Raw genomic sequence first — 23,326 nt, forward strand, 5'->3', positions numbered from 1 at the left:
AGCGGCTGTGGTGGCATACATAAACAAATTAACATCGTCCTTGGGGATTTCTTCCCCAATTATTCCAAGCAAAAAGGCTTCCGGTTTTTTCAAAAATGTGTTTTTAAACATCTTTTTCAACTCATTATAAATCATTTCCCAGAAGCCTTTTATCTTAGGGCATGTCCACCACATATGGTAGAATGAGCCAACATCCTGCTTACATTTCCAACATTTATTGTCGCTTTTGTGATACATTTTAGCCAGCTTGACCGGCGTCAAATACCATCTATACATCATTTTCATCAAATTTTCCTTCAACACAGTACAAGCCGTAAATTTCATACCCTTCTTCCACAATTTTTCCCACTCCGACATCATCACATTATGACCCAAGTCCTTGGCCCATTCAATCATCACTGATTTTGTTTGCTCATCTTTCAAATGCCATTCTAGCAACAAATTATACATTCTAGACAAATTCTTGTAGTCTGTCTCTAATAACTCCGTTTCTAATTTCGACTTTTCTGTCTGGAATCCTATTTTTTTATCTAGCTTGAATGCTTCATTTATCTGCACATACTGAAACCAGTCACTCAACCTATCTTTCAGTTGTTCATATGGCCTTAACTTAAAGTGGTTTCCCACCTCCATCAGGATATCTTTGTATTTCAACCTATTCTCATCCATATTTGTCCTTTTAGGTTTCTTTGCCTCAAGTGGTGAGATCCACCTAGGAGTTTTTCTTTCCAATAGATCTTTGTATCTAATCCAAACATTAAACAATGATTTCCTAATTATATGGCTTTTAAAACCTTTGTGTAATTTTACTTTATCATACCATAAATATGCATGCCAACCAAACGCATTATCATGGCCCTCTAAATCCAACAAGTCATCATTGTCTAACAAAAACCATTCCTTCAACCAACAAAAAGCTGCGGCTTCAAAATAAATCTTTAAGTCTGGCAAGGAGAATCCTCCTCTTTCTTTTACATCAGTCAAAAGTTTGTATTTAATCCTGGGTTTCTTCCCCTGCCAGACAAATTTAGACAGTGTCTTCTGCCACTCTTGAAAACATTTCATTTTGTCAACTATCGGTAGGGCCTGAAATAAAAACAACATTCTCGGCAATACATTCATTTTAACAGTTGCAATTCTTCCCATTAAGGACAATTTCAACCTTGACCATACTTCCAAATCTCTTTGGATTTCTTTCCAAAGTTTCTCATAATTGTCTTTATACAAGTTCAAATTTTTTGACGTCATATTAACTCCTAGGTATTTCACCTTTTTTACACACTTCAGTCCTGTGCAATCCTCTATATTCTGTCTCTCTTGCAATGTCAAGTTCTTTTCTAGTACTTTAGTTTTCCCTTTATTTAACTTAAAGCCTGCCACACTGCCAAACTCTTGAATTATCTGCAGTACTCTCACTGCACTCTGTTCAGGGTTCTGCAAGGTCAGTACTAAATCGTCTGCAAAGGCTTTTAACTTATATTGTTTTGTACCCACTGTAATTCCTTTAACACCATCATCGTTCCTTATCATGTTCAACAAAACCTCCAGAACGGAAATGAATAGCAGGGGGGAGAGTGGGCACCCTTGTCTTGTTCCTTTCTCAATTCTTATCTCTTCTGAGACCACATTATTTACAATAATCTTAGCTCTTTGCTCAGAGTAAATACCATTAATCCCATTAACAAAGTTTTGGCCAACCTCCATTTTTACAAAATTTCTTTTCATAAAATTCCAAGAGATATTATCAAAAGCTTTTTCGGCATCTACAAAAATTAACATTGCTTTGGTGTTTATTTTCACTTCCAATCTCTCAAGAATATCTATTATAATTCTCACATTGTCTTTCATATGTCTACCAGGCAGGAATCCTGCCTGGTCTTTATGAATTAAGTCTTTCAACACCCTTTTCAATCTTGATGCCAAAATACTAGCAAATATCTTATAGTCCACATTTAATAAGGAGATTGGTCTGTAATTTTTAACCTGAGTCTTATCCACATCCGGTTTTGGTATCAGAGAGATAAAAGCTTCTTTCCAAGTCTCTGGTGCTTTGCCCCCCCCTAAAATCTCATTTGCTACCTCCATTAATGGTTGTATCAACCAGTTTTTTAATGTTTTGTAGTACTTGGAGGTAAGTCCATCAGGTCCTGGGGCTTTGTCGTTTTTCAATTCTTGTATTGCTGTTTCAACCTCCTGTCTTGTAATCAATCCATTCAGTAGGCTCTTTTGTTGTGTTGGAATTTTTTGCAGTCCATTTTCTTTTATAAACTTCTCAATTCCATCTAAATCTTCTTTTTCCCTTTTATATAACTGTTTGTAATATTTTGTAAAGCATTTCCGTATCTCTGCAGGGTTCTCAATAGATTTTCCTTCATCCATAATCTTTATAATTGTATTCTCTTTTTGTCTTTTCTTCAATTGCCAAGCCAACAATTTTCCACATTTATTGGCCGATTCGAAAGATCTTTGCTTCATTCTTCTAATTTTCCATTCAATTTCTTCATTTATTATTTGGGAGTACTGCACCTGCAAAGCTTTTATCTCTTTTTGAACTTCCTGACTTTTTGGATTATCTCTCAATTTTTTTTCTTTTTCTTTCAATTTGTCTAAAATCTTTTCCTTCTTTTCATTCCTCCTCTTCTTCCAAATTGTATTCTGTTGAATCAAGAATCCTCTCATTACTGCTTTGCCGGCATCCCAAACCATTGTAATATTTTGTCCTTTGTTCAGATTTAATTCAAAATAATCTTTCAACATCTTCTGGGCCTTATTATTTATCTGCTCATTTCTCAGTAGAGAGTCATTCATCCTCCATCTAAAAGAACCCTGCAGGTACTGTTTTAACTCCATTAAAACTGCGTTGTGGTCTGAATAAGTTCTGGGGCATATCTCGCTTTTTGTCACTTTTGGACATAAGTCCTTTGTAATCCAAATATAGTCCAATCTACTTCCTGACTTTTGCGAGTCCGAAAAAAAGGTGAACTCTTTTTCTAATGGATTTTTTAGCCTCCAAACATCTACTAAATCAAAATTCTCCACCAAATCAAAGAATGTTTTTGGAAGCTTGCCATCATTAGATATTTTTTGTCTTTGAGTTCTATCCATCATAGTCGATACAGCCCCATTAAAATCTCCCATCATTATGATCTTATAATCCAAATATTCCAACAGCGCAGTATGAATGTTCTTGAAAAAGTCTGATTTAGCTTCATTTGGTGCATAAATTCCAAGTATCAAACATTTTTCGCCTTGCAGAGATATTTCCACTGCGATATATCTCCCTGTTTCATCCTTAAACAATAGTCTAGGGTTATATTTTTCCTTTACATAGATGACTACCCCTCTTTTCTTAACTTTATCAGAAGATATAAATTCTTGGCCCAATAACTTATTTTGTAAAATTCTTCTATGAGTCCTAATTACATGGGTCTCTTGTAAACAGATAATGTCCAAATTCTGTTTTTTAACTACATGATAAATCTTCCTTCTTTTAACGCATGAATTTAGTCCATTCACGTTCCACGAAAGTACTCTTAACGCCATCTTGTTTTACTTTAAAGTTTAATCTTCGTCTCCTGGTCCAGCGCCAATCCCTGCTCCTGCTCCTGCCAGCAATTCTAAATCGAATGCTCCTGGTCCAGCTCCTGCTCCCAAACCTTGGCCTCCTCCAGTTGGTGATTTAAAATCCTCTGCGTGGCTTTCCAAAAATCTTCTTTTATCCTCAACCGATCGGATCTTGTATTCTTTTTGTTTGTATTTAAATGCCAGGCCTTCTGGAAATTTCCATTTAAAGAAAATATTTTTCCTCGTCAGAATCGTTGTCAGGTCTAAATATTTATTTCTTTTAGCCAAAAAGAATTTAGGAGTTTCTTTAAACAAAATTACCGTATGCTGGAGAACTTCCAATTTTTTCTGGTAGTGGTGACCTAGTATCTTATCTCTTTGCTCCTTTGTTTGAAAAACCACTATACAGTCATTCAAGAAATTGGAATCCTTTTTCTTTTTTGGGCCTACTCTGTAAGCCCTCAAAATAGTGGCTTTTATCTCTTCTTTGTCCAGGCCCCACCAATCAGAAAATTCTTGTGCGATTAAATCTCCCAAATCTCCTTTTCCCTTCTCCAGCTCCGGCAAATTCCTGAGTCTTAATTGATTCTCCTTATCCCGTAGTTCAATAAAAGCAAGCCTAATTTGTGTTTCTTCCTGCAACTTTTCTAAGTCTGTTAGCTTAGTTGTTTCAATGTCTGTTACTCTCACATTTAAACCAGAGACCTGTGTTTTAACTTCCTGAAGATCTTTTTTCATCACACCAAATTCTTCTTTAAATTCCTGGAGACACTTTGTGGTGGCTTTTACCTCTTTAGTTAAACTTTGTAGACTCTGCTTATTTTCTTTCATAAATTCCAAAATTTGCTCTTGAAAAGCTTGATCTTTAGAATCCCTTCTCAATTGCATTTTTTTGTCGGTGCCCGACATTTTTTATTTATATATTCCACCTTTATGATTGCCAAATAATTTGTAATCCACCAGGCAGCTAATGTGCCTTTCCAAGCCAGAAAACTGTAATCCACAATGCAATTATTATGTCTCTAATTCCAAAGAGATGCCTTCTTTGCAGAGTCCCCAATTTTATAATCCACTTAGCAGCTAGCGTGCTAGACCAGTGGGATTCCTGCCCTTAAAATTATTTTGTAATCCACACAGCAGCCAACGTGCTGGAAATCACATAAGTTCTTCCACAACCAAACCAAAAATCATTTGTAATCCACACAGCAGCTGATGTGCTGGAACACACTTTCTCTTTCTCCAAAACCCAAAATATTTTGTAATCCACACAGCAGCCAACGTGCTGGAATTTACTTTCGTTTCCTCTTAGTTCGAAACACCCCTGTATTACCAACAGAGGCTGCAATGCTGGAAAACACTCACTTTCCCCCAGCTGGCTCCCAAGGTCATCAAACCTTCTTGTAACCCAAACAACTGGGTAGGTGCTGGAAATCAGGCTCCTTTCTCACAGGCGGCAAGTACTTTCTTTCTGTCCATAGGGGTATAGTCAAAATCCAACAAAGTCTATTGCAGTCTTCTTAATATAACTTAGTTCCAACAATGTGGCAAGTCCTTAACTCTCAAATAACACTGTCTCCAATTTTACAAATAGTTAAAAAGAGGCAGACTTCAACAGCTCTTTTTCAGTTCTTTTGAGGCATTGTTACACTAACAAAGCCTCTATTCTCTGGCTGAGCTGACAGGTCCTCCGTTTCCAGCAAATGACTCCCTTTAGATCTTTATTGCTTAATTGCTTAATTGCTCTCTAAGTACACCTAAATCGTCTCCCCCCCCCCTCTCTATGGGGGAGGTTTGACAGCTCTCCAGAAAGAGTCTTAGAAAGAAAAAAGTCTTTGCGGCTTCAGTAACTTTTGCTGCTGCCGTTTCAATCAGTAGAAAGGGGCTGGCTTCCTTCTTTTAAACCCCTTATCCGTGGCCAATTTATTCCAAATTAAGTCAGATTAATATCCTAAGTACTCACGGTCCATTCTTTAGCCTTTTGTTAGGAAGAATCGCCCGCTGTTGCCATTCAGTCCTGCGGCTTCACGCTGTCAAGGAGAGTGCTGTGTCCACCATAGCGCTGCAGCTCCGACCCCCTCGCTCTCGGGGGCTCAAAATTAAGCCTTTCCGGGGAAGGGGGAGCCCGCAAAACTGCGCTGCCGGACCGTCCATGTTCTCAAGAAGCCCCTCTTGAGATTTCTGAGGGCGCCCGCTTCGCCGGAGCAGGGCGCCCAGTCCTTGACGCGTCGGTTTCAGCTCAGCTGAACTGAAACCCGACTGAATGGCTGCGCGGCACGACAGGAAGCTCAGGTTTACACTGTTAAGGTCAGACTCTGGCTCATTTCTTCCCCTGTCAAGAGCAGGGAAAGAGCAAAACACTTGTGAGCATTGTTTTTATTCCATAAAATTTATATATAATTTGATTGTTAAACTGTGGTTTAATCAGGGGGTTTTTACCCCTTCAAAATACAGTATGGCTTAACTGTAGTGTAAACTGGTGTTTGACTCTTCGTATTAAATGGGAGTGGAGTTAGCCAGGTTAAACAACCTCATGCCATCTGTTGCTGAATTTCCTTTAGCAATTTTGCTGGCTTTTGTAGTAGTTCTAGTCATGATATTCTACATTATAATATGGAATTGCATACATGATATACATTTTCAAAAGTTGCAAGAAGTTGGGCTATACATAATCAGTGTACATCATTTTCTTTAACATTTGCTTTGTTTTTTTAAAAAAAATCTCATGCAGTACGTACAGCTTTATAAGATTAAAGTATTTCTCCTGTAATTCTAATATTATTCCTTCTAGGATTCCCCAGAATTTGATTTACTATTTGAAAATGCTTTTGACCAATGGGTAGCAAGCACAGCCTCTGAAAAATGTACATTCTTTCAAATTCTCCATCACACCTGTCAGCGGTACCTTACAGACAAAAAGCCAGAATTTATTAATTGCCAGTCTAAAATTATTGGAGGTAAGTCTTTGTGTTTTGATTTGAATGGGTGGCTCAGCTCATTTCAGATCATTATACTAATGAATTCTTCTAATGTGTTATGCCTAAAAATCTGCAGTGGCTGAGGCAATCCGTCTGGGTTTCAGTGACAGTTGTAAACATAGCAGTTTACATGAAATTATCAAAATCTGAGCCAAATAAAAGATTTTATAAATTGATCTGATGGGTCTTAAGCCTAGATTTCCCAGATTTCCAGCTACTTGTATGTAGTACCTCTTGTTTCAAAACTGCAATTTACCTTGGAAGAAATATTTCCTATATAATTATTTCTTTCCTGGCTTTAATCTGTGGTGCTTTAGTGCATGAGGATACTGCCTCCAGTTCGTGTCTTACTTCTTACAGATATTGATTTAAAAGGCTGAAAATTTAATTCCTTTCTCTGCTGATTTTGTTCTTTCCCATTTAGCAAACATTGATTTTGCCAGTGTTTCTTAAAGAGCTAAATTAGAATGGGTGTTGTCAAACAATAGCCACTTTCATTTATGCACTGCTTTATTATGCCAAAACATCTTCGCTTATGTACCAGCCTTAATTGATGTCAGCAGAGCATGCAAGGGCAGCCGTGCATGTTGTTGCTTCAGATAACAGAAATCTTTGTCTGACTCTCCCAGGGTTTGTGATATATGTGTTCCAATATCTTCTGGTTGTTTCCAATGAAATCCCTTGTAGTCAGATTTGCTAGCTGTCAACTAATTGAATTGGCCATTGAAGTCTTTAAAGCAGCTGGAGAAAAACATGCTACCCATAAACTTCTGCACCAAGTTTACTTCTTATTTGTTGTCTCCCGGTCACCAAAGAGAATCTGACAGCACAATTGAAAACTGCTCCAGAGCTGCTTGTAATTTAAGATCAACTGAACTTCAGAGATACAAAATGACATAATTCATAATGCATTATATAGTTTACTTCTTCTTGTTAAAGGTACAGTGGTACCTCGGATTTCAAACGCCTCCATAGTTGAACCTTTTGGAACTCAAACACCGAAAACCCGGAAGTAAATGCCTCAGTTTTTGAACGCGTCTCCAAAGTCGAACAGGAAACGTGGATGCCGTTTTGAGGCTTCCGCTTCCAGTGTTCAGTTTTCGAACGTTTCAGAACTCGAAAAGACTTCCGGAACGGATTACATTCGAGAACCGAGGTACCACTGTATTATCAATAGGAAATGCTTCTTTAAATCCATGTGACCAGAAAAATTAGGAATATTTGGTGGTGGTGGTGGTGGTACTGCTATGGTTAGCCTTTTATTTATAGTCATTTTTGTATACAAGTTCTCTGTTAAAGAACTTCTTAATGCTTATTGTGGGAAGCAAAGGGAAAGGATGGTTGGATTGAATTATTCTAAATAATTGGCTTCCTGGGTTTCACTTGATGCCAACTATCCAGGGCAAGTACTAGATCCACCAAAGGTCTAGTCCCCTTCATGCCTTCTTCCTTGCTCAAGTGAAAGGCCATGGGCACAAATGCAAGCTGGAGCTTCAAACACGAGGAAGTAGCATTGGCATCTACATTGAGAAATTAGCCTTTAGTGACATCATTCTGGAGCAGGATCTTTTGTGCCTTCTCATTTCCTCTTACAATGCTTTTGGCATGTAACATAATATGGGCAATATCAGTCTCAGAACTGCAATGCATACTTCTTAAACATTGTCTTTTGTTCTTTTCCATAATCTTACATTAGATTCAGTGGAAAATTGATAAAGAAATGGGAGGGAATGGTAAAAAATGGGGTGGTAGAATGTATAGGAAGGTTTTAAGAAATTATGTTGAAAGCTGAGGCACAGGGATTTGCCCTTTAACTTGTACTGAGAAGACAGAATTCATTCAGCTTTTCTGCTCTCTGTATCCTCTTCTAGCACATATTTGACTCCCTTATCATCCAGAGTTTCAGCTGCTTCCCTAGCCAGTGTCCTGCTACTAATGCAGGCTTCCTCAACCTTGGCCCTCCAGATGTTTTGGGCCTACAACTCCCATGATCCCTAGCTAGCAGGACCAGCGGTCAGGGATGATGGGAATTGTAGTCTCAGAACATCTGGAGGGCCGAGGTTGAGGAAGCCTGTACTAATGTATTTAAATATTTTTTTACGTAGGTGATGTGACGGACAGACCCTGTATCCAGTCATGGCAGAGTGGTGAAACAACAGATCAGGAATGGGTAGAGAGTAAAAAGGTAGAATTTGACGGTTTAAAGGGCCAATGGTGCCTGGCTAGAGAAGCAGCTGGGGGATTAGAGGTTTGTTAGGCAGGACACATTGGTTTAACTCTGGAACCGAAGAGATCCTTGAATGGGACTAGAGATGTTTTTAGGAGCAATTTGATTTATTGGAAATAAGTAAAGTTCTTAATTACATCTGTATAACTAAGTACTGTACCTTTGCTAGCAAAACCACTAAGCTTTATCCCTCATAGAGTGCTTTACAGTTTTGTTTCCATCATGCCCTCATCTTTATTTTCCCCCCAGTTCAGGAAATAAATGGTCATAGGACACCCACAACAATAAGAGTCCTTGTTGCTGAATTGCAGCAAACAGTTCCACAGGCACAGAATCTCTTAATTCAGATTTGTTTCTGATAGGAGTGTCTAAGTTTAAACCACTCAGACCCAGTAACGTGACCTCGCTCCCTCCTTTACTAAGGGAGCTTGCCACAGTTAGCCTTCTTGGTTTTAGCAATGTGCTCCTCAAATTCTTTTTTAATGTCCCTTATTGTATGAATGCGCATATTTTGCCTAGAAATGGTATGCATGTGCAGATAGATTGTTTTAAAATTAGGAAATGAGAAGGCAGTCTTCTTATTTAATGAGCCATTACCTGGTGTGTAGACCTTTGGAAACCATCCCAGTGCACATATTGATTTACTGAGTGGCCCTGGCAAAGCCACAGTTTGTCAGCTTCAACTCACTATCTGCAATAGGGATGCTGTGACTTATGATATAAAGCACTTGACAAATTGAAGTGCTATATAAATCCCTAAATAGATGGACCATTAAGTTGTGAGCATTGCAGGCTCAAGAGGCCCTGCCAAAACATTTCTCATGGCACCAACAAGATAAGATTTCACAAACTTTGCTTACAATTGCTGGGTGCAAAAGCAACATTTTCTGGTTTAGGAAATTTCTGTAGTAAAGCAGCTATTTTCTTCCTTTTTTTTACTGAGGCTTGGTGTTGAGGAAGGTGCATCTCTGCTTGAAATGCCTTTTAAAATGTGACTTTTCCTCTGCAATGGAGCATTGATCATTTTAAAAAAGAGCAAATTTGTTATCTGCCCAAATTGTTGTAGGTTGTTGCTTAGCTGTCAAGAAAGCATTTCATCCTAGTTTTGAACATTGCCTAAAATGTTGGAAATTGTGCTAAGGGAGTTGCTGCAAAATAGAAATTAAAACTTATTTGAAGTATGTCAAATAATGGTGCTATCCAGTAGATCCACTTAAGTATTGATTTCAGTGGGTCTACCCTGAGTACGATGTGGTTGGATATCTCTCATCATGCATTTTTGACATCAACATTGTGGCTTCCCTCTTGCTGCTTACATTTTAGGGCAGGGGTTCCCAACAAAATTTTCTCAAGGACCCCTCATCAAGCCGCTATTGTGACAAGGACCCCCATTAATTCCTAATCCTAAAATTAAAAAGTGAGAGCCAAATTAAGAGTCTTTTTATATTTTATATTTATACGTTTTTTACAGTTACAACAGAGTACTCCATCAGTATACAGTTAGTTTTAATTTTCAGTTCTTAATGAGATGAGTTAAATCTGTCCTTTGAGTCCATTATTTCTGAAATATTAGGTTTGTTTACAAACACTACTGTTTTGCAAAGAGGCAGCGCGCGCCAGGGAGGAGGGAGGGGAATGGAGAAGACAGGGTACCTGCGCAGTAGCGCACAAATGAAGCCGACGCGCGCAAAGCATCTTGGGGAGGTGAGCGTTAGTAGAATGTGCGCGCTGCCTCTTTGCAAAACAGTAGTGTTTGTAAAGCGCCACCTAACAGCAGAACTACTACAGCAGAACTACTGCCTCTATCTAATTCTAGTTTTGCGCTAGACTCTGCTCATGCAGGAAGCGGCCAAAACAAAAAATCTGTTATCATACAAAATATATTTAATATATTTTTTTATTCTAATAGCATCTTGCGGACCCCTCTGGGGGTCCGCGGACCCCTGTTGGGAACCACTGTTTTAGGGCATTGTGAAACTGGATAACATTGGTGATTATTCCCAAGGTGCATATGGATTGCTGTTAAAGCAATACCTTTGCTGGTTGCTGTTCAAGATATTTTTCTATTGGCACATCTACCATATAGGTAGTTGGTGAGAATACAGCAAGACAGGAGACAGGAAAGTTAGCAGCTTTTTCATTATTTGCAGTATTTCATCCCATAGTAGGTTCAGGTTACTTATTCCTATCTGAGTACATTCCTGTCATCATTTTTAACTCAGAAATGAAGAAAAGAATGCATTTATGGACTATTATGGTCATGGTTATTTAAGCTAAAAGCGTGATACTAGTGCTGATTACTTGATTATTATTTTTGTACCGTACTGGCTAACTTTAGGTCAAATTGGTGTAATCAATCATTTTACGTTAGCCTACTTCTGTTCTAAGAAAGCTGATATCTGTGCTATATTCTTAGAAGCTGGTTTATTGTGGAAGGATGTTATAGCTCATTTGAGGAGACTGTCATTAAATTGTAGATGGTAAGAAAGGTTCTCATTCAACAATATTTTCTCCAGTAACTTATAGTTTTATGCGCTGCTATTTCAGCATTATTTTGCATAGCTTTCCCTAAGGTCCAAGAACTGGCACAGCATCGCTAGTAATTTTCCTCTCTTGTAGAAGAGGGTTTTATATCCAAAATACACTATCAGCATATTCTGTGATGAATCCCTCAAATTTGGAAATGCCACTGTTACAGTCTGTAACGAAAGTCAAGAGCCTTTAATTCTTTCTGAACTGATGTTCTACAGTAAAATACCTACTTTTAATTATTATTTGGGGCCCTCAGTTTCTGAACATAACAAATCCCTTGACGTTTCCAAAATATACATTTCCCTAGAAAGCATCCAAAGCAACAATCCTAAGTGTTTATAGGCAGATGTAAATCCAACTTAGTTCAACGAAGCTTCTTCCCAAGGTGTTGTATCCCACAAAACTCTACTCAAAGTAGAACCATTGAAATCAATGTACCTTATCCATGTCTATTAATTTCAGTAGGTGTACTCTGAGAATAGGGGATGCGGGTAGCGCTGTGGATTAAACCACTGAGCCTAGGGCTTGCCAATCGGAAGGTCGGCGGTTCAAATACCCGCGACAGGGTGAGCTCCTGTTGCTCAGTCCCAGCTCCTGCCCACCTAGCAGTTCGAAAGCACGCAGTGAAAGTAGATAGGTACTCTGGCGGGAAGGTAAACGGCGTTTCCATGCACTGCTCTGGTTCGCCAGAAGCGGCTTAGTCATGCTGGCCACAAGACCCTGAGCTGTATGCCGGCTTCCTTGGCCAGTAATGCGAAATGAGCGCCACAACCCCAGAGTCGTCCACGACTGGACCTAATGGTCAGGGGTCCCTTTACCTTTACTCTGAGAATAGCTAATGTTTGATATAAGTAAAGGTCCCTTTCCAGAATAACTTACGGCTGTTGCCCGATCAATGTAAATCACGTTGGGCAGTTCTGGAGTGCAAATTTATTTCCCTGAATTAGTTCTTTTTTTTCCTCCAGCGTACGTTGCAAAAAATTGCTAGTTGAATACAGGTGGTTTTGGGGGTGGAAACCTTGCTTCCTGTAACCTTTTTATCCTGGACAGCTGGCTGGAGTTACTAATGGATTATCCAATTCTATTTCCTTGGAGGATATTTTGCCACTGTGATAGTTAATGAGTCATTTGCTTTTCACCAGCCAAGTATTGGCTTAGATTAGCAAAGCATCCTATAAATAGCCCACATGGTGATGGTGATAGTTTTGCAAAACACATGTTTTAAAAATCCTTTTGGATTTTAAATTCACCAGAACTTTCAAAAGTGCATACACACACGTTTTTGTTTTTTGTTTTATTTTTTAAAAAGAGCAGAAAATTTATTCTGCTGATCTTACATGAGTCTTGGTGTATTCTGATCCAGGCAGACCAACATGCAAAGAAACCGAAAGCAGCTCTTGAAGTTCCCATCCCATTCATGTGATAGAAGCAGAGTGAGACTTACTGCCGCTCCTCCCAATTTGTTCTAGTTTAATGTGACATGCAGCCATGGAAATTAACTCTCTCCCAGGACCTCCATACACACTTCCCAGGCTTGCATCCCGGAGAGGTGACTTCATTGTTTCTAACACAGCAGTTTGACTTCACCCTGGGGGAGCACTCCATTGTCTCTCGAGACAGACGAATCCCAACCATAGCTGCCAAGTTTTCCCTTTTCTCGCGAGGAAGCCTATTCAGCATAAGGGAAAATCCCTGTAAAAAAGGGATAACTTGGCAGCTATGATCCCAACAATAACACGCTACTAATGTGTTACTTTTCCAGCAGAGGTTCTTTTTAGTTATTACTATAAATATTTTTAAAATATCATAATCGGTATCGAGAGGTATCGAGACCCCTATAATCTGCCTTAACGTTAACTTCCACTGGAACATGCTGTTTCCACTGTAAGTAACCTAATACAGTATGTTTGTGCTTGATAGTGATAGCTACCATGTTAAAAATGAGGCGATCAAATGTTTCAGTAGGCATATAACGCCACCTAGGATTCAACATAGCCTGGCATCTTATTTAAAGGGATTTTTGCCTATGCATTCAGCATGCAAGCAATGCATGTTGGAGGGTTTCCTGGCTGGTATTCATCTACACTAACTTTCTGTACCAATAAAGCAGTGCAATATTGGTGCAACATGATAAATGCCTGCATGTCTCACAGTGGATACCCTCCTGCTTTGCACACTTGCTTGAGTTGCCACACCACCCCAGCAGGGGCCATTGTAGAAGAGGCATTCCCCAAACTGAAGAATTCAAGATCTGCTTACCTTTACAAAGTATTGCCTGAAACAGCCCATTTCGCACTGCTTCACTGCAGGGCTAGCAAGTTCTAGTTTCGTTCGCAGATAAATCACATTAAGAGGAACTCCAGTGGCCAGGGAGTGGGACCAGACTTCTGCCACTTCTCACAGCACAAGGTACACCTTGTAGTAGTACCGGTAGTAGTAGTAGTAGTAATTATTTTGATTTTAATTTATTACTTTACTTACTTACTTACACCCTGCCCATCTGGCTGAAATCTTAATACCAGTAAAAAATAAAAAAGCTTGACAAAAAAAAAATAAGACATCCCCTGAAAATAAGCCGTGCTGTGTTTTTTGGAGGAAAAATAAATATAAGACGGTGTCTTAAAATGTGAGAAACACGGTATCTCATAGGGGAGCTGTTGCATAGGTCTACACAGAAACAGTTTCTCAGCAAAATTTGCTTTCATGTTAATTGTAAAACCACCTTATCCTCTGATATTCAAGGAGGTTAAAGTGTTCATATAGCACTGCTTCTTTAATTCAGACATTTGAGAAGCTTAGCTGATGAGGGTCAAGGCGATTTCACCAAGCGAATTGGTATGTTAATTTCAACTTAGTTTGCTCTAGCAGATGCTAAGCAATGCATCCCACTGAAGCTTCATTGTCAGAAGCTAATATTTTTGCATGCCAGAGTTCATAAGCTTCATTGCTCTTCTCAGTAGCACAGAAAAGCACCTTGTTAGAAAGTGGTTAGGCAGTATACCATGTTTTTGGTTTTCTTCCACTTACTAACTTAATGAACCAAAATGAATAACCTAAATATAGCTGTTGCCTCATTGTTAGAGCTAAGATCAGTTGCCATATTGTGGACATGTTGTGTGTGGAATCTCTGGAAACCAAAACAGGTGGAGACAGGAGCAGGGCCACCCCCCCAAATCTCAGAAACAGTCTGGAGCCAAGGACTGCACATACATGGTATCCTGGTAACCTGTGCCTCCATTATCTCAATTCAGGCATTTCCTTTCCTGGTTAAGCAAATACCTGTGGGCAGGAGAGCAGATAGAAGCATGCTGGCTTAGCCGTGGCTCTGTTGCCCTCCATGTTTTCAAAGACATCTGTGCAATGGGGGAAGCCTCTTGTACTCATGGAGATTTCTCATGTGATTTTCCATGAACTCTGATTTTCCAGAATTCTGAGCAGGACGTTTTTGCTGGAACTCAACAGATGCACCTCCCAGGTGGGCTCCATTGCCATTATAGAAGAACAAGGGAGGTGTTCATGGTGAGCTCTGGCACTTCTTTTTCTATAAAAATCGCATTGGTTCTGAGCCACTCAGAAGTCTCCATGTTCACAGGAGACTTCCCCTATTAGTCCCCCTTGAACTCATGGGTGGAGATGGGATAGAGGGCAGCACACTCTTTCTCCCTCCCTCCAAAATGTGTTTGTTTAACCAAACTAGTAGATGTCTGAATAGGGATATTGGCATGAATGTTTCTACTGTGAAATGCTACGGGCAAGAAGTGAGAGGTTAGAAAATAAATAGTGTTTACAGAGCTAGCCAGTGTTTTCTCCCAACTTCTTTGCCACAGCTGTTTCAACCTCTCATGAATTTTTGACCAGGAATGCTCTGTGAAGTTTATCATCGGGGCAAATAATAAAGCACTGGCATGAAATGAGAGTGCAGGACTTGGTGGGATGATGGTATTATTTGGGTACATGATATGGTTGTTGTTGTTTTATGCCCCACCCATCTGTTCAGTCTGTCATTTCAACCTGTTGGCCTCCTTTGTTTATTTTGCCTAATTGGTTTTGGATATGGGGGATTTGTGTGTTTTTATTCTTAAGAAAAGTTACATGTTATTTCTCCAGGAAGGTGAGGAGACAAACTTAGAAAATATTGAAATGTTGAAGTAATGTCTTCATTTATCTAGTGGCCACAGGTCTATGCAGAGTCCAGTCCGTTGTTTCCTTCATAAGTGGGTACAAACACCCATTTCTCTGATTAAGGAGCTATCTGTTAGGATTTATTCATATGGACTTTATTCAGTTTTTATTCAACTTAGTCTTGTAAATCTTTCATCTGTGGGGAATACATTTAACCTTGTTTTTCATCATATTTTGTTCCTTCAATGCTATTGCTGCATCTTTCTTTAACCTTCTTCAGATTTATTCAGTAAAGGTTTTTAAGCTCTTATTATTCTTGTCTCTGTCCTTCATTGATTCAGTCTCTCTCTAGTATCTTTTTCACTGTAATTTAGATAGCTATTGGCAACACCCTGAACTCAGAACCATTCCTACTGTGTCCTTTTGAAGATCATTGGGCGGTTTACAATATAAAAACACAAAAACACATAACATACTAATGAAAAAGGGAAAAAGAGACACATACACTGCATTTTTTTCAGAGCTATTACTGACAAAGCTGTCCTGAATAATTGGTTTCTTTTAGTTTATTCTGATTAGTTGTTGACCAGATCCTTATTTTGACAATAAATAATCTAGGAGCCAGAATTCTAATATTGGAATTGCTAACCACATAACGAAAATGCCCAGGCAATACATTTGGTGCTTAGAATATTAGTACGGTAATTACTTTCTGGCAATGGACAAGAACACCACTGAGATGTCCACTTAATAAATGTAATAAACCTTTAGTGATTATTATTACCATAAAACCATGGTTTGTAAATCTGTTTCGTAATTTCAGTCCCTGTTGATGAGGAGAGGAATATGGCATAGCTAGTGAAATGCCATCTTGGGCATATGTGTTGGGTGTGTTGCTCTCACCCTCTCCAGCCCAGTCTCCAAGGCTTAGGTTCATTGTGAGAGGCAGGTGTGCACTTTTTGCAGGTCCTCTCTAAACTGCCTGATCAGCTGAGTGAGCCTTTGTTGTCTGGTTGACTCATGTAGGACTCAGACCTGAGTTTAAATGCCTGCTCAAGTACAGATCTGTTAGGTGGACACTACCACTTGTCATTCAGCTTCTACCTCCAACCTAAAAAAATTGGAATTAACCTGCCTTCCATGATCTACCTTCCTTACAAGTTTGTTGCAAAGGTAAACAAGCTTATAAATGAAAGTCCTATGTTCTCTTTACATTATTGAGGGGTAATGTTAATTAAATTAATGGTTTAATGCTTTAAATGTCATGACCCAGCACTGTAGCAGCTCTTTCCAAGTTACTGCCCGTGACATAGTCCCCCCTGTTCCACTGCAAGGAAGACAGAAAGCTGAGACAGCTACAGTGTGGTTTCAGTTGTGCGTGATTTTGTGGGATTTGCTGCTATGCTACATGACTGTTCAGTGCAGGCAATACTGAAGCACCTCTGCTTTTAAATCGTCTCTGAAATGTGTGCAGTGGAGAAAAAGAGAAACCTCCCTGTAGCCTTTCTTGTTTGTACTACTTAGCTTGGGCCACTTGATACCTAGTGCAGAATTAATGAGAGAATGGCGGCACTGTGGAAGACTTGTCGGTTGAGTCCACATTATGGAGGTAGAATGAATTAGGAATACAGCCATTGTGGTTTAAATGGCTCTAGTTGAGCATTACTAATCAAATAATAGGCCATATTATATGTCCTTATATTAGGCCATATTATATGTCCTTATTAATGCATAATTTATTTGCTTACCTGTTTAATAAAATTTATTTAACCTTTAACAAAATTAATACTGTATATGCAATGACCGTTTTGCATGGGGGTTGCATAGTATGGGTACATGGCTTGGCATTTTTCTGAATATACCCTGGCTGTTAGTTATACCTTAGCTTGCCAGATAACACATTTCAATATGCATAGATTAACAGTTACAATTTCAAAAGCTGCCATATTAACAGATGTAGTTTTGTTGAATGATGTGCTGTATAGGAACCTAGGGATAACCAAACTACTTCAGGATAGCTTACTCTCGTATGATCCACACACAAGGTACAGGCAGCATTGGGTAAATAACAAAAAACTTTTCTTTAAAAACCATAAACACACTTGGAGCATTGATTAAATAAGTTAAGATTTAATGACACACTTTCATGTTTCTCCTTGTTGTCTTTCACTCTGTACGCACAGTTCTGTCTATTAAGGACATTATCTGACTGTTAGCAACTGTTAGATGCATGTTACCAGATACAGTATATAAATGAATAACTAGGATGAAAACAACAACAAAGGATGAAAATAGAATCTATATCGATCATTTGTTGTTGTTTAGTCGTTTAGTCGTGTCCGACTCTTCGTGACCCCATGGACCATAGCATGCCAGGCACTCCTGTCTTCCACTGCCTCCCGCAGTTTGGTCAAACTCATGTTCGTAGCTTCGAGAACACTGTCCAACCATCTCGTCCTCTGTCGTCCCCTTCTCCTAGTGCCCTCCATCTTTCCCAACATCAAGGTCTTTTCCAAGGATTCTTCTCTTCTCATGAGGTGGCCAAAGTATTGGAGCCTCAGCTTCACGATCTGTCCTTCCAGGGAGCACTCAGGGCTGATTTCCTTAAGAATGGATAGGTTTGATCTTCTTGCAGTCCATGGGACTCTCAAGAGTCTCCTCCAGCACCATAATTCAAAAGCATCAATTCTTCGGCGATCAGCCTTCTTTATGGTCCAGCTCTCACTTCCATACATCACTACTGGGAAAACCATAGCTTTAACTATACGGACCTTTGTAGGCAAGGTGATGTCTCTGCTTTTTAAGATGCTGTCTAGGTTTGTCATTGCTTTTCTCCCAAGAAGCAGGCGTCTTTTAATTTTGTGACTGCTGTCACCATCTGCAGTGATCAAGGAGCCCAAGAAAGTAAAATCTCTCACTGCCTCCATTTCTTCCCCTTCTATTTGCCAGGAGGTGATGGGACCAGTGGCCATGATCTTGGTTTTTTTGATGTTGAGCTTCAGACCATATTTTGCGCTCTCCTCTTTCACCCTCATTAAAGGTTCTTTAATTCCTCCTCACTTTCTGCCATCAAGGTTGTGTCATCTGCACATCTGAGGTTGTTGATATTTCTTCCGGCAATCTTAATTCCGGCTTGGGATTCATCTAGTCCAGCCTTTCGCATGATGAATTTTGCATATAAGTTAAATAAGCAGGGAGACAATATACAACCTTTTATATCGATCATGTAAGTTCAGTTATTTGGAAAAGCTAAAAAGCAGTATATGGTTTGTTTCTGTCAAGCTAATTTCACATTTCATGTAATACGTCATACAATTCTCCCGTTCCACTTAACTCAGTTAGCATTTATCTCTCAATTCATGTATGTCTCATTGGCTGCTCTCCTGTACACAGTTATACTGCTTAAATCTCTCAAATCAATGGGAATCAATCAGCCTAACTGTACACTGGGTTGCCACTTTCACTTTTATAATATTAAGCTGTTAAGTCTTACCCTATGTGCTAAAGAGCCCATAGCTTATAGCAGGCTTCCTCAACCTCGGCCCCCCAGATGTTTTTGCCCTACAACTCCCATGCTCCCTAGCTAGCAGGACCAGTAGTCAGGTATGATGGGAATTGTAGTCTCAAAACATCTGGAGGGCCGAGGTTGAGGAAGCCTGGCTTATAGCAAGCACTTTATTTTCCTTTAAAAAAACACATTTCAGAAGAGTGTACACTTGTTTCACCAAGACTTGCATCTCTTTCTAAGCTCTTGATGGATTGTGTGCCTTATTGTTCTCGTCTGCATGTAACATTAAGCAATGGCTAATGCTAAGTTAGTTAATAAACCATCATTAAAACCAAGGTATCTCACACACAATCACTCAAACCATGGTTTGTACATCACAGAACAGTTTCTTTCTCCTCCACTGTTGAATTTTAACCTGTTCTACACTTGTAGCTTTGGAGCAGTGACAGATCCTTAACCATAGTTAAGGAGGGAGGTCCAAGTTCACACATAATACTAAGCTATGGTTAACGTTAAGAAAAGTTTATAAACCCTGGCTTAATGTTAGATGATCAACTTTAACATTAGTTAAATAAACCATGGCTTATAAGCTGTGGCTTTTTGTAATGTGTGAACATGGTCAGTGTAGCTGTTTATTAAACAAAACAGAAGGTTTCATAATATCCTAGTACTAGTAGATTGTGAGAGTTTTAAAGTTCATGTATAAGAACTTAAAAATGTGTAGGAAATGATTAATCCAATTTGCATTACAAAGCAAATAACCTACTGTGATAGACTGTTACATCCGTTGGTGCATAAACATTAAAATGACTTTGCCAAATACAAGAAGTTTTAATTATGCTTGTGTAGATTCATGCAGATCAGCTTTTTCTTATCTGTAGCGCTTATCTTTGTTTTAAAAACTACTTATCTGTTTCTTAGTTAAGAACTATGGTTCGAAGTTACAGTTTGGCCCATCTTTAAGTATAACCACAGCACAGAAGACTGATTTGTACAACTCTGTAGCTCTCTTTCCACCCCTTCTGCTTAGCAATATAATGTACATTCTTAATCTAACACCATGTTTTTCAGGACTAAATTTGAATTAAATTATATGTCAATGTCTCTATCTGTCCTGATCATCTGTGCTGGATTGAAACTTCATTACATCAAAGTAAGCTATGTCATATCAGTACGTGCTACACTGCCTATGAATTTGACACCATTTTTCCTAAAATGTGATTGCTCATCTGCCTTAAGCCATTAGCAGAGTAACTGCAATGTCATAAATATTGTGATTTGAGCTATGCAAGACTGTTGAAAATAATTTCAGCCCCTATAGCTAGAACAAACCCTTCAGTTTAGTTCCAGTGTGTTGCGTTTAGGAAGTATAAAACCAGAAACTATCAGGCTTATGCTCTGGCCACGAACCACTTCCTCAAGTGAAGCTTATTCCATCATTCATGTTATGCAATCAGTTGATAAAAGATGGGCAGAATTTAGAGACAGCCAAATATGTGAGCCCTCTTACAGTTAATTAGGTATTTACTAGAGCTGTAAGTTAAGATTTCAAATATTTATTAAATATTTATTAAACCGCTTATTAAACCATCAGCCATCATCACTTTGCTGTTTGGTAGAAAGCTTTATCTCTTGAATTTTTGCCTGCTATGCAGCTGTTAAAAACACAGAAATCAAAGAGACAGGTTAATTCTGCCTTCACGGGTAAACTCTGTTCTTGCTTTGTGCATTGAAAAACTTGGAATTCTTGGTTGCTGAAATCATTGCCGAGACCATATTTTTTGCAACTGCAAAAATGCTTATAAAATTCAAAGACCTTAAGAAACATCCCTTTCCACACTTCATTTTGAAATACCATTTCTGCTACAGAAATTTAATGATTGATAGCTCACTTTATTTACAATAAGAATTCCAATCTGGGACATTATAGGAGCAAAGAAATGGACACTAACTTCCTACTCTTTGGAAGTGAATTGATAGGGTGAGAGCTGAAATGTTCAAGAACCAGTTGCAAGGCAATAAACAGATCTGATTTGCTAATGAGTGAACTTTTGGTTTAATAGCAGATTGTACTCACTTTGAAATGAGACACCAGTTCTCAAACTTGTTTTTATAGTAGTGCCAAACTCCTGATCAAACCAAACGTGTTTGTTTTACAAATGAAACAGTCATCCAGAACCAACTTGCTGAGACAGTCATGCACAAGCAATAGAATTGGGTCTAATAATAATAATAATAATAATAATAATAATAATTGCTTCCTGCTGACAAAATCAGTTGATTCTTCTTTTAAAACTACAAAGAGAGATAGAGATTTGCTGAGAAAGGCAAGAGCATGGCCTTTCTCAGAAAAGTGTGGTCAATTTCTAAATTCATTGCATAGTTAGACCATAAGCAATGCAAACACTTAATAATATATTTTCAAGACTAAATACTTTATAACACTACAGGTATGGAATGTATGAGCATCAAGCAATTGATCCCTATGTAGGAATTCTATATTTTATGTCATACCGTAGGAGCTATTTACACAAAGACGTGAGCTGAGAATAAAAAGAACATGTACCATTCTCAGCTTCATAAAGTGATATTTTTCATCAGTTTTGTTTCAGCTTTAAAAAAGGTATTTGGAAACACGAGCACTTGTTTTATTTTTTATTTTGAGACTTAGGCTAGAATCCTATACCAAGTACTGTACCTGGGAGTAAGTCCTGTCCAACTCAGTTGGACTTACTTCTCATCCAGACATGTATAGAATGTCTCTGTTTATTCCAGGAAAAGATGGTAAAGCTCTGTTCTGTGAGTAGAACTCCACTCGTGAGTCTCATAGGTTGGAGAGCATTAACTCAGTGGTGGGGCCCCTGCAGAAAGTCTCAGGTTCAATCCATGGCATTTCCAGGTAGAGCTAAAAAATGGTGCTGGATAAAGCACAGGAGAGTCACTGCTAGTCATTGTAGACCTGTAGTCCCTGACATCGGACAACCCTCCTAACATGTCGTGTGAGCAGGGAGAAAAAGAGTGTGTTTTGGTTTGGGACGATTTACCTGTTTTGGGGGGGTGGTTTGCTTTCATGTGTGTGTTTTATTTTGTGTTGGTGTATGAGTAGGTGTTTTGCCCATTTTGGAGAGGATTTTGAGCATCATCAACTGGGTATTCTGTGTTGCCCATGACAACATGTGTGGGTCTCCTGGTGCAGGCAATATTGAACCAATTAGAGCAATGGCCTAATAGAAGATAAATTCCTGTCTTCCTATGATCCAAGCTTGTTTGTTTTATATCAGATAGTTCTGATATTAGAAAATGTTGTGATACATTTGATCATGTCATTCGCAGTTCTCGCGTAAGTTTTCCATTTTTGTTCCTAACAATTTATTATTATTATTTTATTTTAGGAAATAGCATATTACATTCAGCTGCAGACAGTGTAACCAGTGCAGTACAGAAGGCAAGTCAAGCTTTGAATGAGCGTGGTGAAAGGTTAGGTCGAGCAGAGGAAAAGACGGAGGATATGAAGAACAGTGCTCAGCAGTTTGCAGAAACTGCACACAAGGTATGAAATTAATAAAATACAGCTTAAGGAAAAGGGAAAGAAATCCTTAATGTGGTAATAAGTGCTATGAGAAGCAGGTTGCTAGGAAACCCCTAATATTAATATGCAACATTGTTTTCACATATTGTTGTCAACTGTTTAATCTCATCAAAAGGTACCAAACCCTTGTTGATAAATGCTGGCAAAGGGGCACCATTCTGATTTGGTAAGTTAGCGCTGGTATTTGTTTGTTTGAAAAATATGCAGCCCACACTTCTAGTGCCTGCACATAGAGGTGGGGCAGGGGTATTTTACAACAATTAAGTAAATAATAAAGCACAACACTCCATAAAATGATGTAATACAACAGAGATGGGTTCAACAGATACGAAAATATCAGAAAAAAAAGATTATATACCCCAATAAAACACATGTCTGCTGGAATACAAATAAGTTTTTACACTCTTGGAAGATTCTGAGGAAACCGATAATATTGTGTGAAGGCTATTGTTCCACTACGTGCATTAACAGTTGCCTACGTCTGAGGTAGGGCCCTCTCAGTAGTGGCACCCACCCTATGGGTAATATCCAACTAAGGCTGCAATCCTAACCATGACTATTTAATTCAATATGGCTTACTCCCAGGTAAGTGGGGTTAGGTTTGCTGCCCATGTCATACTCTGCATAGACCCAGAAAAGTCAATGCCAGTGAGTTTTTTGATTATAAATAACAAACACAAACAATCCAAGTGTAAGTTAAAAATACTAGTTTTCAGAGCTGCAAATTAACAAGACATATACAGTGGTACCTCTACTTACGAATAACTACTTATGAATGGAGCTCCGTCCGCCATCTTGGATGCGGTTTA

General features: G+C 38.8%; 1 protein-coding gene across 3 annotated transcripts in view; it reads left to right on the forward strand.

Moving 5' to 3' along the window:
• Window positions 1–23,326, forward strand: part of STXBP6 (syntaxin binding protein 6) — a 91,354-nt gene that overhangs the window by 62,235 nt on the left and 5,793 nt on the right. For all 3 annotated transcript variants that reach the window (XM_035110310.2, XM_035110318.2, XM_060273175.1), the window contains exons 4-5: window positions 6,353–6,518; window positions 22,321–22,478. In XM_035110310.2, the coding sequence (XP_034966201.1) occupies window positions 6,353–6,518; window positions 22,321–22,478 (324 nt within the window). The remainder of the gene's footprint in view (window positions 1–6,352; window positions 6,519–22,320; window positions 22,479–23,326) is intronic.

Source organism: Zootoca vivipara, chromosome 1, assembly GCF_963506605.1.
Source record: "Zootoca vivipara chromosome 1, rZooViv1.1, whole genome shotgun sequence".
Classification (NCBI taxonomy): Eukaryota; Metazoa; Chordata; class Lepidosauria; order Squamata; family Lacertidae; genus Zootoca; species Zootoca vivipara.